The following is an 18,537-nucleotide window of genomic DNA, read 5'->3' on the forward strand; positions in this document are numbered from 1 at the left end:
TCAAAAAGCAAGGCATTCAAAATTAGATGTTTGACTGTACTTGTTTGTTTCACTTGTCATACTGATTATGATGTATTTAAAATAAAATTCAATGAATATTTCTGAAATTTTGATTAATTAATAATTATACTTGAATGATTTGATTGAATTATTCAATGACAAAAATTTTAAAATAAGTATGAATTGTTTAAAACAGTTAAATGAGAATAGTGTTAAATAGAGAAAATTGAATATTAGCTGAAATAGCTAGAATTAATAATTTTAAGTATAAAATCTAATATATAAATCACATAACTATTCTAAGAAAGAAATAAAAATGTAAACAGGAAAAAATTGTTTTGGTTTTAGATAGAATCCAAATCTATTGGCATGCTGTCAATAACATGCTGTATCTCTAATCTCTTGGAACATATACTGAGATGAGAAAATTAGTTGTTATATTTTAAATTTTATAATATCTATCAAGATTTTAAAAGACTGTTAGTCATGAATCTTTACAAAATTCTTTAAAATTATGATCTTATAGGCAAATTATATCTAGATAGAGATTAATATGTTCTTAACATATGAATTAATTTTCCTATAAAATTTCATCACTTGAGCTTAATATTGTATGCTAAATTATTTTGTTCTATTAAAGATAACTCGAAATGCTTGCAAAAAATTGAAAGCATAATTATGATTATCCCAAATTAAAACCATATGCTATTTAATTAATATCATATTGTTTTAATTCAAAATGTTCATATTGTTGAGTTTTTGTGAAAACAAATGCTTTACAATAATTGTTAAAAATTTACAATTGAAATTATTTAATAAAATGATTTTGATTTTACAATAGATTAAAAATAATTTTTAATAATAGAAATCTATATATATAAAAACGAATGTATGTCTGTCTGTCTGTGTGTTTGTCCTTCGTGCATTACCACACCATTTATCCGATTGCCATGAAACTTTGGGAAGTTGTTTAATACACTCACGCGAAGGTTTCTGGCTTATGTGAAGACCACCATTTCCCCTCTTTCAAAAATATATTTATATATGGATTAAGGCTTTTATGTCCAACAGATGGCGCTAACTTTCGACGACCTAAGTTTGCTTTTCTGTGAGAATGGACTAAAGCAGATCATTTTCTATCTATCTATATAAATAAAATATAACGTTCATTTGTTCCTACCGATTCCTTTGAAATTTTGACACAATGTTGCATTCAAATACGCATGTGTTTTTATATAATATACATGTCGAAATTCCTCCTCCTGGGGGAGATGGACAGGATTAAGGCTTACCGTGAAGTACTTGGCTTCTATTATACTATTTTACATGCGGTTTTTTGCGTTTTTAATTGCATTTTAATAGGTTATGTCAACAGAATATACACTAAAAAGGGATTTTTTGATATTTCCTTGCGGGGGAGAGGGACAGGATTAAGGCTTACTGTGAAGAACTTGGCTTTTATTATACTATTTTAGATGCGTTTTTGATTGCGTTTTAATAGGGTACGTCAAGAGAATGTACTGTACACTAAGAAGGGATTTTTTGAAATTCCCTCCATGGGGGAAATGTTATACATTTATAATAGATACATTTTGAGCCACAACAACGCGTGGCTGGGTCAGCTAGTATTTTGATAAATATGAGAGCAAAGTTAGCATTTTGTTAAATATTCTCTAAAAACTAATTTTAAATCAGAAAATGTGCAATATTAAATAAAATATATGAGAATTATAATTAATTTAATATATACCGTATTTTACGGACTATAAGACGCTAGGGACTATAAGACGCACTTTAATTTTTAAGCAATTTAAAAAAAAAAAAAAAACCTATAAGATGCTATGGACTATAAGACGCACCTGAATTTTGGAGGCACTTTTTCGAAGAAAAAAGTTCGTCTTATAGTCTGTAAAATACGGTAACTTCTGATTCCTATTTTTGATTTAATAAATTAGTTGATATTCTTCATTCCTGTTGATTGATGAATTGCTTTTAACCTTAGTGTGAATGGCTTCATGTAGATTATTGATATTGCATAAATAAGTATATAACCTAAAATAATTATCTGAATAGAGTTTTTGCTGTAATCATTGTTATTTAACTGACTAGCTCATTAATTCAATTAAGTTTTTCTTGACAAAATTGTTATCATTACTTAGTCTGTCCATCTATATTGTTGAAAAACTATATATGTATGTATATATGTATCATATTTACTCACATATAAGATGAGGTTTTTATTTGTTTTTCACTGCTTCCAAAACCTAGGTCGTCCTATCCGTGCGAGTGAAGGATTTTCTGCATTTTTGCAATAATTTTTGTAAACCATGTATTTGCATTTTTTACCAGATGCTCACCCACTGGTTTTAAAAACAAAAGTATTTTATCTGAGTTGTTTCATCATTCTTGTGTATTGTTAGGAGTAAAGATGAATAGCAGTAGGAAAAGCAAAGTTTTTGAATTGAATTCCAAATTGAAATTTCAAAATCACATGGGAGCCGGATATAAGTTTTAATCCATTCCCAAGTGAAAACAAATGATTATTCTGAAATCAGAATTTGGTGAAACTCGTAAGTGTAATCGACGGAGAGTGGATTTGACTGTTAAGAATTGGCAAAAAAAGTTCCTGATTGTCCAACTTTACATGAATAAATTATGTTGATTTTACAAGATTTTTCCTTAAAGTTTAAAATGCCAGTAATTTTTGCAGGACAATGAATGAATTTACTTGCATTTAATGTTTTATTTGTAATTAAATGAAATAAAATTAGAATTGTATTAATAAATATAATTTTCTTTATATTGATCTTTAAAGTCACATCTTGTCCTATATACAAGATCATCTTATACACGAGTAAATACAGTAATTTTGAATTTGTTTATTGAAAAATTTATAATAAAATGTTTTTTATAAGATAAAAATCTAGAAAATAATAATTAATTTTATACAGATAAAAATTGTAATATTCAATTTTTGTAATTAATACAGTACGGAAACACAGTGATCAGAGTATTTTGCCATTGGAGTGTTTATATCTGAATAGAAATGCCTTCAATGCATTAGTTGGACAACAACCACAACCAGTAAAACATTTTGCACTAAAGAGAAAACCAAAATCTGCTGCATTAAGAGCTGAATTATTACAAAAATGTTAGTACAATTTATATATTTCTAAAAGAATCTATGCAAGTTATAAACATTTTTAATTTAACTTAAGTTCATTTAACTGATTATATATATAAATACACATTTAAGAGTACAAATTAATCAGGATAAATAAGAAGTTTAATTATCTTAAGTATTAAATATTTACTTCTATATTTTAGCAAGTGATGCTGCAGCTAATATAAAGAAAACTGTAACAACAACATCTGTTCCAATAAGATGTAGAGGACTTATGAAAAATTTTGATAGTTGTAAGTATTCAGTATTCAAATTAAAATTTTTATTAAAGTTATTTTTTAATTTAATCTAGTAGCATATGCATTTTATATTAAATTGTAAGGAAACACACTGGTCATATTAAAATCCATAATTCTTAATTTTAATAAAACATGATTTTGTTCATAAAATATAAATATTTTTGTTTTCTTATGCTTTGTAACATCAGGAATGGAGATTCAAGGGAAAAATACATGACTCCCAACTTCTGAGTCAGTATTTTTTTAAAAATCAACTCCAACTCCTGATTTCCATTAAAAAAATTTAACTCCTTAAGTCTGACTCTCTCCATCCTAGGGATGGGAGAGGAGAGTTGGTGGAAAAATACACAACTCTCGAGTCAGTACTTTTTAAAATTGACTCTGGCTCTTGACTCCCATAAAATGATTTGATTTCCGACTCTGATTCTCCATTCCTGTAACACAACATATTTTTCTTGAATAAAAGGGTATTTTGGCAGTTTAAATGGACATGTTGAAGAAAATCAAAATATTGTTTTGAACTGCTCTCTGTTCTCTTTGAATCACTCATAGCTGATATATTATCATCATCTTTGTGATAGTTTCTTTTGTCTGTATTAGCAGAAATTTCCCAAATTTTGTAATTTCAATTTCAAATATTTACTGAAGTTTATTTTCAATGTCTAAAGATATGATGATCTAACTGAATCTATTGAACTGCAAATCAGTTTTTGAATAAAAATAATTTTAGATATTGTTGAAAAAGAGTAAATTACATAAAATTCAATTATTTGATAATTTTGTTAAAAAAAAGCCTTAGTCATAGTTAGAAATATAGCAAAATTTTATATACAAATTTGTCATGTAAATTTGAAATAAAATTAAATAAGAACAAAAACAAAGTTAAATGAAAATTACTAATAAATTCAAGCATTTATATTTAATTTAATTAGAAAGGTTTGAAGTTTTACATGGCCACTACAGTGGATAAATGTGCATGTATGGATATCTGTGAAGTTCATTGAAAAAAGGAAGAAAAATTCTAAAAAAGAATTAAAAAACTATTATTATTTAATGGAATAAAGATCAGCATCTTCTCTTTATCACAAGCTTCATGGCTTTTAACACATGATACCATGAGCTTTTGTATCCATTCATTATTTGAAGAAGAGAAAGAATGATTCCACCAGTTAATTTTCCTAACAATCTTTTTCACCAGAGAACTTCACAAATATTCCAGAGACATACAAAACTTCAAATACTCTTCTATAAGAACATCTTTCAGAAAAAATGTTTCAGATAAAACTTTATCTTTCATGTTAAATTGTAATAAGCAATAAAAAATGGGAATTACCCATTTTAGAAAATGCAATTGACCCCAATTTTACAGAATGTAATGCTATCTATGATGAAACCAATAGTGCCATCTTGTGGCTCCCTTAAAGTCTAACAATTTTTTGTAATGAATATTTTTGTAGGTTGCTTATTTTCGAGATATTCTAGTGGGTTGATTAAAATGTATCATCCTGATAACAAAAAAACTCCCAAAATTAAATCAGATTGGGATATATTTTCTTTCTTTAAATATCACAATTAAATAAATTTAACTTTGTTAAATTATAATTTTGTAGTGTAAATGCAGATTTTTACAGAATTTTCAACACTTAATAATGAACAGATTTTATTCCATTTTTAATTTTGTATTATTGATTATAATTTTTCTATAATATGACCTATTAATATAAGTACATCTTTATTTTTTATTTATTAATAGCTTAAACTTAAATAATAATATATTTATAATACATTACTATTTTAATATGTATATAGCATCACCTCTAAAGGGCATTTCCAACAGAATTTCTACTGGTGGTCTTAAATCTCCTTTACCAGGTGGAAACAGATTGACAAGTACACCATCTCAAGCTAGATCTTTATCCAGACCTCAGCCAAGTAGAAAAGATGGTGGTATAAAGGTATCAAATTTGTCTCTCTTATTAGTATTTTTTTGTTATTTATAATAATAATAATAATTTATTATTAATGTTTAAAAATTGAAATATAAAATTGCTTGTTTTTGGAAACTAAAAGTATTTGAAATGTTTTTAGTAGTGATGTAACGAATAGTATATTCGGCCTCAGCCGAATACCGAATATTTGGCTAGGAGCGTGGCTGAATACTGAATATTCGGCCAGGAGCGTTGCCAAATGGCTGAATATTCGGTCAAACTATTCAGCTTGATTAACACACGTACGAAAATTGGTGCGCAAACTGCATTATGGCAAAGGTCACGCACCCTGCTCTCTATTGGCCCGCTGTCACTATGATTTTTTCTTCCAGTAGATCTAAATTATTTAAATTAATTAATTAATTAAATTATAATTATTAAAGTTAATATGAGATGGAGCCTAATGTCTACCTCTAGTGCCAAATTGGTTTATAATTTATGTAATAGCTGTAAATAGCCTGATATGATTCGGCAGTTGTTGGTATTTAGATGTAAGTTATAACTTACAAGTTATTTTATTTGCAATCGATCTTTTTAACTCTTTAATTAAACACTAAAATTTGTTTTTACTATGTATTTGTAGACTGAATAGTACCCTAAGAATATACTGTACTTTAGTGGGGACATATGGTCTAGTTTCTCCCCAGTTGTGGAACAGTTCAAATATATTATTGGGGGGTTTCTATTTGTGAAGTTTTGTAATATTTTGTTGCTTATTGTTTGTCAATATTTTTAAAATTAACATGATTTCAAATGTTATCTTTTGCATATAATGAGAAATGCTCATTCTTTGCTTTATATATAAAATAAATTATATATTAGTTACTCATCTTCTAGAAATAGATAAATAATTCTTTCATTAAATACGATAAGTTCGCAAATTATTTTAAAATATCGTAAAAAATATTAAAATATATGCGAATACGAATATAACATAATTAACTAAACAATAACATTAATGCCCAATATATTCTAACCTACATGCCATCAATGCCATAAGATTTCAGGATAGATAAAGGCTATAATATTATTTAATACTAGAGTTAGATGCTATTTCTTATTAACTTTAATAATTATAGTTTAATGTTCAGCATTAATAAAAGTTACCAAAATGATTAATTTACTGTGTTTTTGTTATTTCTTACTCCTGTTTTTATGTATTCGGTATTCAGCTGAATAGTGAAAAATAGCCCAAATACCGGGTAGTAACCGAATATTCATTACATCACTAGTTTTTAGCCTTATTTTTTGCCATTTTCTACAAATATTTAAATTGAATATGAAACAGAATAATGTTGCATATTTGTATGAGTGAGACATTCTGAAAAAGATACTATATTCTGATTAAATTTAAATTTGTTTTTATAATATAACTACCTTCTATTAAAATTCTTCAGATGTTTAATGTTATCTTTTATATACAAGAAATTTATTAAGATATCAAAATAATGATAAAATATTGCTTGCTTGATAATTTTGATTCTTTGTTTGATTGTGTCTTATCCATCAGAAATTTGAGTTTTAGAAATAAGAAATAAGTTTTGCAAAATGCAGTGGAACTGCTGTATCCATGGATATGTTCCAAAGCTTACCATGGATAACTGAAATCACAGATAGTAGCTAGTTGTCTACAAAATCCATATTCATGTATGCATATAGTGTGATAAATTAAGGAAAAATAAAAAAACATTTATACTGTTACATATTATTATGTATTTTGCATTGTTTTATATATTGATACTTAACCTATAATAAAAAAATGTTTATTAAAAATACATTAATTTTAATTATAAAAATGTTCATATTTTGCTTGATATTGGTATAATCTCATTATTACAGTAAAGAAATCAACTGGGGTGATGAATTATCTATAGCTGTCATTGTGTTAGACTATTCAACTTCCGACATAATGTCTGAAAAAGCTGGCAAATACAGAATATATGAAGTTGTCAATGGTTATTTGATGTGAGCAGACAATGTTGACAGCTAGGGATCATTGATAGTAGACACCTTTTTGGTTTTATGAGAGAACATTTTGATGGGAAGATGTTGCTACTACCTTTCCATTTCATGAAACATATTATGAAGAGATTCTAAAGCTTCTCTTATTAAATGGGTAACTTAATGCTGTATTCCATCATAGAAGCATATTCTATTACGTTTTCCTTTAAATTCTGGGCATTTGAACCTAATTTTTCACGGACCACATTGTTGGTTCTGGTTCAGTATCATCTTCCTCTGTATGTGATTTGATGAGGACTTCTAACTCCTTGTTTATCAACACTTCATGATGTCTCTCAATGTGATTTATCATTTCTTTCTCTAGCAATTTGTTGTTTGAATTACAGTAGAGCATCAATTATCTGAATACTGATCAACTGAAACATCTGTTAACCGAAAGCATTCCAATCGGCAAATTCAAATTTCCGCTAGTGATGTGGCGTTACAGCACTCTCTCTCTCTCTCCCTACCAACCTAAACTGTAGGCCTACTTTAATGTACTAGTTTATTACACCTCATAAACTGGGTTTGTATAAATATATCACTCATAAAACCAACACCTGCAAATAACAAGAAAAAAGGAAAATTTACGAACATTTTCGTCTATGTGAAATAGACATTGTCAGGTATGTATGACATCAAACAAACAGCTAACAAAAATAGAATGTTTTTTAAAAGTTCGGACTGATTATGTGATTTGAATACCTTACATTAAAATTTATATGTTCAGAATAAAATTTCAATATATGTATATTTTTTAAACCATAAATGAATAAATAATAAATTAATTTCACAATAATTCCTATGATCTAAATATCTTCTGTAGTTTAAATTTTTGTTAATGTGAGTTTATGTCGGCAGAATCTAGTTCAAAAATGGCGTGTCGTGCTGTGGATAGTGTGTCCATTTCCTTGAAGTTACTAGTGACTCTCTGTTTAATTACATGATAGATTTAAAGTGCTTCGATGTATTTGAGTTGTACTTTATTCGACACTCTGTGTACCAATTTTGCATTTTGTAGTTCAACTTGGACTTCCTCACTACTGTGTCATTAGTGACATATGTCACTAATGCCATGGTTGTCAGCTTTTTTTTTTTTTTTTTTTTTTTTTTTTTTGAGGATGAAGGAACATGAATATTCCATAAGAAAAAAACTGACAACCATGGCGTTAGTGACATATGCGGGTAGTGAGGAAGTCCGAGTTGAACTACAAAATGCAAAATTGGTACACAGTGTCGGATAAAGCACAACTCAAATACATCGAAGCACTTTAAATCTATCATGCAATTAAACAGGGAGTTGCTATTAACTTCAAGGAAATGGACACTCTATCCACAGCATGGCGCACCATTTTTGAACTAGATTCAGCCAACATAAACTCTCATTAATTAATGAAAATTTAAACTATGGAGTATATTTAGATCATAGGAATTAACGTGTAAATTAATTGATTAAATCAGTCTGAACTTTTAAAAAACATTCTATTTTTGTTAGGCATTTGTTCTATATCATATATACCTGAGGATGTCTATTTCACATAGACAAAAATGTTCGTAAATTTTCCTTTTTTTCTTGTTGTTTGTGGGTGTTCATTTTATGAGTGATATATTTGTACTACTTTATGTAGGGTATGTGTTTGTAAGATGTGTGATTCAAAATATGTACAGTACAGTTTTGTGTTTAATACATTTTTTTGTAAATGATCAGTTATCTGAACAACCCCAGTCCTGGATTGTTTCCGATAATTGATGCTCTATTGTATCTCTTATTCCTGTTTCACTTCTAGGAAAACCTTGGAAATCATGGACAGCATTACCCCACAAATTCTTCCAGCGTACTGTTACCAATTCTGATTTTAATTCATCCATTGCTTCTTTAATGAAGACAGTTGTATCAGCAATGGTGAATGATTTCCAACTTCAGAGGAAGCCTCAACCATATTGAATAACTGTCAAGTATATGAGTCTTTGACACATCTAAAGTCATCCTGGTCAAATAGTTTAAGCAGTGAGGTCATAAAAATAGTCCTTGAACATTTTCATCTTAGATGCTGAATGACTGAGAATAACCATGTGAATTGAATTATCTATTATCAATGAAACCTTAAATACTAACCTTCCTTTCTCCAAATAATTCTTCACTTCAGGAATGAAGTATTGATGAAACCATTTAGTGAATAATGCAGCCATGACTCCTTACCTTGACATGATACCCTGGAATTGTGTGCTGCCAGAAGATGGTTGATATTTTTTTAAGAGCCACAAGGATTCTTTGCTTGAAAAACAATACTAAGGTTTATCATATGTTTAGTCGTGTTGGCACATAGCATCAGGATTAATCTGTCCTTCCATGTTTTAAAGCCTGGTGCTTGTTTCACACCTTTGTGTATGCAGTCCTCTTGGCCATCTAAGAAGGCTTGTTTTGTCACAATTAAAAACTTGCTTAGGATAATAGCTGTTCTTATCAACAATTTTTTTTCTAAGTCTGTAGGATATGTGGCAGCAGCACCCTTATCAATAGATACTGTTTCTCCATTAATTTTTAGATTAAACCTGTTTTTGAATCTATGTATCCGGTTATCCCTTGCTTGCTGTAAATGGCTTACTTGCATCTTCCTTACCATCTTGTGACCGAATGTCCTTGTATAAGCTCAATGCCTCTTGCCATGACACGTTGCCCATCAATAGGCACTTTTTTCTAATCATATCTTCTATCCACAGATTTGATGCTTTTTCCATCTTGAGTAACACTTTACCATGTACTATATCAGAAACTTTTGTGAATTGAGATGCAATACAAAAAGTAGCATGGATTTTATTTTTATTTTTTATTACTTCATGTCTTAAAGATTTGTTTTTCCATACAGCTTGGCAATTTCTGCAAACTTTTTTTATATTTCAACAATACAGAGAATTATTGCTTTCTCACTTATAGTTACTACTTCACATCTTCTCTTAGGCTTGGAACCCATTTTAGAAACTATTTTAAAAAACCTGCTTGAACAAAAATACCAGTCAAGTTCACATAAGTCGACACCCCAAGGGGAAGTGGAAATGTGTTGAGTTATCTGATGTGACAACTAAAGCAAAGTTGGAATAAAAACCACAAAACTACAATTAGGAAAATACAGTAGTGCGTTATACAGCAGTATAGACTTACAATACATTGTGTCCTCCATTTACAATTACTCTGTAGATGAAAAACTGGAAAATTCATTTAGCGTTGTTGGTTTTGAGCATTTAACTGTCTTGACTTTTTTTCAACGATCATGAACACCTTGAAAACATCATCTTCGCAATTGTCAATTGTTGGCAAGTAACGTCTAAGGATTCTTAATGCCTCTAGTGTGAGAAAATGCAAAATTGGATTCTGGTGCGACGTTAATGTAGATTGTATATTTTCTTTTTGTTTATTTGTTATTATTTTATACATAAAAATACATAAAATGTTAAGGCATTTTTATTAATATATTAATAATAATAATATATATACATATTATTATATTATTAAATATATTAATTATATATTAATAAATAGATCGACTCTTCCTCTTGAAAAAAAATGAGTTTGCACCACACATGCGGAGTGAATTCATTTTTTCAGGAGGGGTGACAACTTATCGGAGTGTGGTACAGCAAAAGTATGTCGACTTATCCAGTGGTGATGAGTTAAATGGTGTCGAGTAAACTGGAGTTTTTTAACATTAATGCCTATGTAAGTCGGCCAGGACCACAGAAAGCTGACTACTTAACTGATGGTGTCGAGTTATCCGGGTTACGACTTGTGCAGAGTTGACTGTATTTTAAAATTAGTTGAATGAAAACAACCACTATTTGATTCAAAAAAATCAAGTTAAACTAAATCAAATTATGCACTACATGTAAAAGCTCTCAAATCTTGCAATCAAAGTGAGTTTTGACAAGTTTACAATTGGCATCTATATGGCACTTATGAACTACAGATAACTGGTCCAGATCTGTGGTCCAGCAACTGTGTAAAACCACAGTTGCTGGACCACAGATACAGCAGTCTCACTGTAATCAAAAATTATAAAAAAATTAAGAGGATTGTTTTGAATTATATAAATGATAAAAAATATGTTTTAGTTATTAGATATTACCGAACAACCTATTGGATATGGAAGGGAAGCTAAAAGAAGAAAGAAACATTCTGGTAAATTAAAATTTTATTATCTTGGAATTATATATTTTTAGTATAGTTACAACATTTAAATTTTAATAAGAGTAAGTAATAAAATTAAATGTGTTTCAGTGTTTTCATTTAATTTCTTCAGTTTTCATTATTAAATATGTTTTTAAAAACATACCATAGTTACTCGCTTATAAGACAATCTCGCATATAGGACAATGTGTGACTTTAAAGATCAAAATAAAGAAAATTAGATTTATTAATACAATTTAATTTTATTTTGTTTAATCACAAATAAAATGTCAAATGCATGTAAATGCACACATTGTCCCGCAAAAATTACTGGCATTTTAAACTTTAAGGAAAAGTATTGTAAAATCGAGATAATTTGTTCACGTAAAGCTGGACAATGTAGAACCTTTTATGCCAATTATTATCAGTCGAATCCACTCTCCGTCGATTACACTTATGAGTTTCTCCAAATTCTGATTTCCGAATAATCATCTGTTTTTATGTGAGAATAGATTAAAACTTATATTGGGCTCCCATGTGATTTTGGAATTTCAAATTGGAATTCAATTCAAAAGCTTTGCTTTTCCTATTGCTATTTATCTTTACTTCTGACAATATGCAAGAACAATTCAAATGACCCAGATAAAATATTTATTTTAAATATAATACAAGAGGGTAAGCATTCGGTAAAAAATGTGAATACATGGTTCAAAAAATTATTGCAAAAAAACAAAGAATCTTTCGCTTGCGCATATAGGCAACCTAGGAATTTGAAGCAGTAAAAAATGAATAAAAACCTCATCTTATATGCAAGTAAATATGGTATTTTTAATAATAATTATTTAGATTGCAGATGCATAAAATTTATTTTTTTTAATTTATTAAAGTGTAAAATTTTCTTTGAATATTCACTTATTATTATATAAGAAAATATAGTGAATATAAGAATATTCACTATATTTTCTTTGAATATATTGAATATTATTATGAAAAAGTAATTAAATTAAAGCTTTTTGAAATGGCAATTGTCTAGAAAATGTTGCTGATTATGGATTATTCAAAAATATACATAAACTAAAATTTCTGTATCAATTTAATTTAGATAAATAATAGAAGGATTGTCCATTATCAACTATCAAAAGTAATCTAGTTAATTCTCATTAAATATTAAATATTCTAATATATAAGCACAAAGGTCACAATATACAATAATTTATATTGCACATCAAAAAAATGTGTCTGAATTTCAAATCTTTGTAGATTTCCAATAGATGCATATTGATATACATTAGATCTTTTTGAAATGAACATTAATATTGAGTAAAGTAAAACTTCTCAAGAAATTTGGCTATACTATATCGTACAAAAATTCACTACCTTTATATTCATCCAGCTGATTTTCCCAAAAAAATGAACGTTATCAGTCTACTTGCTTCAGATGAACAGATGGAATTTCTAACATTTCAATGTTGAATGCAGGAGAGTTGTCATGTAAATTTAAAATTTTTACAGAATTGACTAATAGAATGCATCCAAATGTAAAAGTTTCTAAAACCATTTTTCATAATGATGTATTAAAGAGGGCCTGCCACACTTTTGAAATGCACTTTTCCTGAAAGTTTATACATTGACCTTGCTTCTTTGCTTTAAAAACCTCAAGCGTGTCTAGTACTTTGAGTTGATTCGTGTTTGCCGTTGTTCTAATTAATACAGCACATTGTAAATCAGGTTTAACTTTCTTCTCCTCTGCATATACCAAGAGGGCAATAGTCTGCCACCCTCTATTTATATAGGCTTTGTGTTCTGTTAAGTGCTTTCTGAGTGATCTTCAGGTTGAACCTGTCTAGATCAAGTTCCTCTGAAACTTTTCATCCCTTAGAGGTATCTTATATACTTCTGGTGCTCTGCTTTAGTCGATTGGATTCTTATCATTTCTTAGCAGTTTGAACAGATGGGGATTATGTCTGTAAGATAATCTTATACCAGCATACCAAGCAATTTCATTATATTAATAAATATTATGCATGCAACAATTGTAAGCCACAACTTTATGGTGAGAATTAAATTCTTGTAGTGCAGAATTATCCACTGGAGCATCACTGAACCAAACAACACACTCATTAATTGAAAGTTTCATATTAAAATATTAGGTTTAAAATTATAATTATTTTCTAGATATTTTCTATTTAGATTTTTTTAGATTAAAATAAAAGTTATGTAAATTTTTTTATATTACACCTATTTAATATAAATAATTTTTATACATTTGTAGAAATTGAAACACCTGATTCTAAGAAAGATAAAGAAGTATCTGCACCTTCACCAGTTACAACTACTACCACCACCACAACTCTTACCACTCCAGATTATGCTGTTGGATTAGTTACTTCAACTCAGGTAATTTATTAAAGTTTTTATGTTAATATTGATATATCTTTCTGAATGAATTTTAATTTTAGTTACAAAGTTCTGCTATATCAGTTGTACCTAATACAGCTAAAACAACTGCTTATGTTCCTACAATATCCACTAACCCTCTTCCATCATCTATTGGAACATCAGTCACATTACCAGGTAAATTGATTTTTTTCTTTAAAAATTGTAATAATTATAATTAGATGCTAAAAGTTTTAATCAACATTTGCAGTTACAGTACTTTCAACAACTCAGGCTCGAGATAATTTCCAGCAGACATTGGTACAAAATATTACCACTCCATCACAGAGTACAGGAACATTTACTGCTGTAATCACTAAAGAACAACAACAGCCATCTTTGGGTATTCAGACAACAATTGGGACTCTTGCATCAATAGGTGGTACTACAATACAGCAAATTCAACCACAACAAACTGTGCAACCTCAAGTTCAACAAACAATTATCACTCAAAATCAAATTGTGCAGCCTAAAACTCAGCAGCAACCACAAAAAAAGAATCTTTCATTATCAGTAAGAATGAAAATATATTTATATTTAATTATAGAAATTTAATTGTTATTTATTATAATAACTTTTTATGAATTTTCCATTTGTAGAGGGAACAAATGTTTGAAGCCCAAGAAATGTTCAGAAATACAAATAGAGTTACAAGACCAGAAAAGGCTTTAATTCTAGGATTTATGGCTGGTTCAAGAGGTAGGTTATTAAGATAATTGTAATAATAGAAATATTCATTTTAATTCACTGTATTTGAAAGACATTCCAACTAAATAAAACATAGCAAATATACCCAATTCTGTTTTTACATGGTTCTAGTTCCCAAAATATCTTTGGAAGAAAAAACCATGTAGAAAAAATATCATCAAACAATCATATAAAGAGATGAAAAAATGGGAGATTGTTACAGACCTTAAAAGTAAAAATTATATGATAAACCAGCTAATATAATAGATTGATTTATTAACTAAAACTGAAATGTTTTGTTTAAATGCAAAGATGCCACAATCATAACTTACTTATCAGCAAAATTTAATAAATTTATACAGTATTACTTGCACAAATTTTATTTTTTATTTGACTTTCTTAATTAAACTTCAAAATGCCTCTGGTTTTTAACACCAAATGATATACAAAAAACTATCCTGTATTGAAAGAAATCAGAAAAACACAGTCATAAACAAATTGTCAAGTTTCAAATTAAATTATTATTTCACTTTACAGTTATGGGATAAGGTTAGGATTTGTTTGTTATGTATGTTCAAATAAATCATAAAAATGACCAAATCTTAAAATTTACTTGATCCTGTGTAGCATCATTAAATGTAAATTCTGGCAGTATGAAAGTTTTAAAAAGACAAATTTATTGAAATGTGTTAGAGCAAAATAAATCTTGTAAAAAGAAAACTGAATTTTTTCCAGACTAAAAACAATTCAGTATATTCTCAATTACAATTTTTTCATTTTCTCATTTTGATTGATAATTTCTTTATTTGAATAGTAAATTAAACTAAATTATTATAATTCCATGACTATATTATAACTCCAAGACCAGACTAAAACTGTGAGAAATGCTTTAACAGAGTTTGTAAACAACAATTACTTAGCTTTCAAACTTTTTATTTAGTATTAAAAAAATATCTGAATGTTCTGTTTACTTTCCCTTAGCACTGTGTTCTTGTTTGTTTTTCTATTTTGAAAGATACTTGAATCTAATGGTTTGTATACTCCATTGAAGCATATCTCTTAGTTTTATAAATTCTGTACTTTTCATTAATTGATAGAAAGGATGTTTTCATGATGATTTTTCCACACAAATTCAACACACAAATATGATTTCTATCATATTTGTGTGTTGAATTTATTAAAATGATTTATTTTATTAATTCTGAATTTATTTACAGAAAATCCTTGTCCTCATTTGGGAAGTATTGTGACTATTAAATTAAGTGAGAATGAAGAAACTGTTGTGCAACCTGATGGCACTACTCAAACTTTGATTGTGGAAACACATTTTCAGATGAACTATAGCACAGGTGAATGGAAGAGAGTGAAGAAATACAGAAAGCAAGAATAAATATTGTGCCATATCTTCATTTGTTGAGACTATGCCATGATCATCAATCAAATGTGATAATTTTTTGGACTATTTTCTGTGGATCATCTGCTAATATAGGAGGATTATCATGTTTTCTTTTATAATTGTTATTAGATACAGTAAATCATTTGAAGAAAAAATATCTTTGATACCATTGGTGTTTACTTAGTAAACAGCATATTTTCCTAGATGATTTTCTCACCTTTTCATCATTTGTTAACTTTTTCTCGTGATTTTTCCCTATAAAAATGAATATTTTAATTGTTTTAAAACATTCATCTTTTATTTTTTGTTATCTTTCACTCTCTTAAACATAATACATTTGGTAGCTCTTGTAAATTTTTTACCAAACGATAAAGAAAAATTAGAAAATAGTAAAAAAACTGTTACATATAAAATTAAATATTTATAATTGAAATTTTACATATTTGTTAATTGAACGTTAATATGAATTTAATTTAATAATATAGTTTTTGAAAGAACAAAAGAAAATCAAATTACATATAGAATTATTACTTGATATGGCTGTATGCTGCCATATGATTATAAGTTATTCATTTTAATTATTTGTTTGTTTTTTCATATCATATACAAATATATTTGAAAACTGTGTTCCTATTATTAGAAAAGAATATATGGTTTAAATAACTGTTATTTGTTGCAAAATCTTTGACAGAATCTTTTAAACAAACAACAATTATCTTTTGAAAAATAACAACACAAAAGTTTTATTTTTGACACAAAAACAAAATTTGAAACATGGCTTCCATCAAATTTTTATTTGAATATTTTATTACTTGTGAACAAAAGGTAATTTATAAAGAAAAAATACATATTTCAAATCTTCCAATTTGTTTCCACTTTAGATAGAATAATGCAAACTTGAAAAAATATGTATATTTAATAATTGTAGTATGTTTTGGTGAAATTCAATTTTGTATGTGATTTGATTTCTCTGTGAAAAATAAGTACAAATAAATGGCCCAATTTTTGAAATTTTGGGTCAGCTTGCAAATTACAATGACAGAAAAGAGTGCAAATATGCAAGTATGTAAATATATATGCAAAATAATTCACAACCATTGTTACTATTTTTGAAAAAAATATGCAGTCAAAATATATTATTTTTCTGTCTCTTAAACTACACAATACTAATCAGTTTTCAAAGATTATTTGTTTTGCATTTCCAATTCCTTTATTATTTTAATTTCCAGTTTTTTGAAAAAAAAATTTCAGGTTATGTTGCATTAAATTTTGTAGTCAAAATTTTAATGCACTTTGTACATAAAATTTTATGATTTTGTTGTTAAAATGTAAATTACTTGTCTCTTTTGTTAAATGTAATAATAAAAACTAAATAAAATTTATTGCAAATATGGTAAAAAAAATATTTCTAAGAAATGAATCATTCATAAAAAAATGTATATAAGTTCTTTTTATAAATGAATTTTATATACAGTTTTTCATTTACTTCTTGCACATACAGTAAGATAAAAACTTTCATTTCATAATAAATTACAATACTTTAATTACTAGCAGACAAAAACATTACAGCAAATGAAAATTTAATTTTGTAACTTGGTTTGAACTACGGACTAGAATCACAATCAGTATTGTGTGATTTATTTTTGCATATAAAAAAATTGCTAATATGGTAGGAAATATTCATATTAGGCTAGGATATTGCTTTTGTTTATTTTAAAAGACTGCTTATAAATACTATTTTAATTCAGTTTTGAACATTATTTATTAGTAAATGTCGTTAATACCAAAACTGTTCTTTTGTGATTATTAGTATATAATATACTGTACTGTATAAAGAGATTTAACTTCCAAAGAAATACTAATTACTACAGAAGTATGCAACAATGCTTTCAGAAAAGAAAATTTCAATACAATTTTTTGTAGGTGCTAAATAAATTAGTTAAATTTTCTGAACAGCTACATGTAATTTGCTATAAATTTTACACTTATCACACTACAGTTTTCAATTGGAAAGCTCACTGGGATTTTATTAAATCAATATGTACTACATTTCGGGGCATATACCCTTCCATTATAATTCAAGTGTTTTCGTATTTTGCAATTTGTATTTGACATTAAATTTTAACTAAATTTACAATTAGTATCCAGCTCCAGTTTCACTAGTTAAATTATATATAGCTGTTCAGAAGATTTATTAGAATATTGGACAAGAAGCAATTAATTATAAATTAGTTTACTCATTTTTTGTCATAGTAATTGCTTTGATTTTCTCAAACAAGAGTGTATTGATTTGTGCCAAAAACTACTTGAGATTTCATAAAACCATACTTTAATGATAGCAGAATTTGCAGCTTGATTGCCTATTCTATGCAATAGACTAGTGATTTTTAACTGGGGTGTCGTGAAATATGATGCTGAGCAGCGTCATAACACTTCTAAACGTA

At 27.7% G+C, this 18,537-nt stretch overlaps 1 protein-coding gene across 2 annotated transcripts in view; it reads left to right on the forward strand.

Moving 5' to 3' along the window:
- Nucleotides 1-17,483, forward strand: part of Nelf-A (Negative elongation factor A) — a 47,276-nt gene extending 29,793 nt beyond the window's left edge. For both annotated transcript variants that reach the window (XM_067289335.1, XM_067289334.1), the window contains exons 3-11: nucleotides 2,990-3,151; nucleotides 3,328-3,417; nucleotides 5,233-5,378; nucleotides 11,520-11,586; nucleotides 13,847-13,971; nucleotides 14,034-14,148; nucleotides 14,222-14,523; nucleotides 14,610-14,709; nucleotides 15,915-17,483. In XM_067289335.1, the coding sequence (XP_067145436.1) occupies nucleotides 2,990-3,151; nucleotides 3,328-3,417; nucleotides 5,233-5,378; nucleotides 11,520-11,586; nucleotides 13,847-13,971; nucleotides 14,034-14,148; nucleotides 14,222-14,523; nucleotides 14,610-14,709; nucleotides 15,915-16,087 (1,280 nt within the window). In that variant the 3' untranslated portion in view covers nucleotides 16,088-17,483. The remainder of the gene's footprint in view (nucleotides 1-2,989; nucleotides 3,152-3,327; nucleotides 3,418-5,232; nucleotides 5,379-11,519; nucleotides 11,587-13,846; nucleotides 13,972-14,033; nucleotides 14,149-14,221; nucleotides 14,524-14,609; nucleotides 14,710-15,914) is intronic.
- Nucleotides 17,484-18,537: the final 1,054 nt, after the last annotated feature.

This window comes from Centruroides vittatus, unplaced genomic scaffold (assembly GCF_030686945.1).
Source record: "Centruroides vittatus isolate TY-2023 unplaced genomic scaffold, ASM3068694v2 contig_1349, whole genome shotgun sequence".
Classification (NCBI taxonomy): Eukaryota; Metazoa; Arthropoda; class Arachnida; order Scorpiones; family Buthidae; genus Centruroides; species Centruroides vittatus.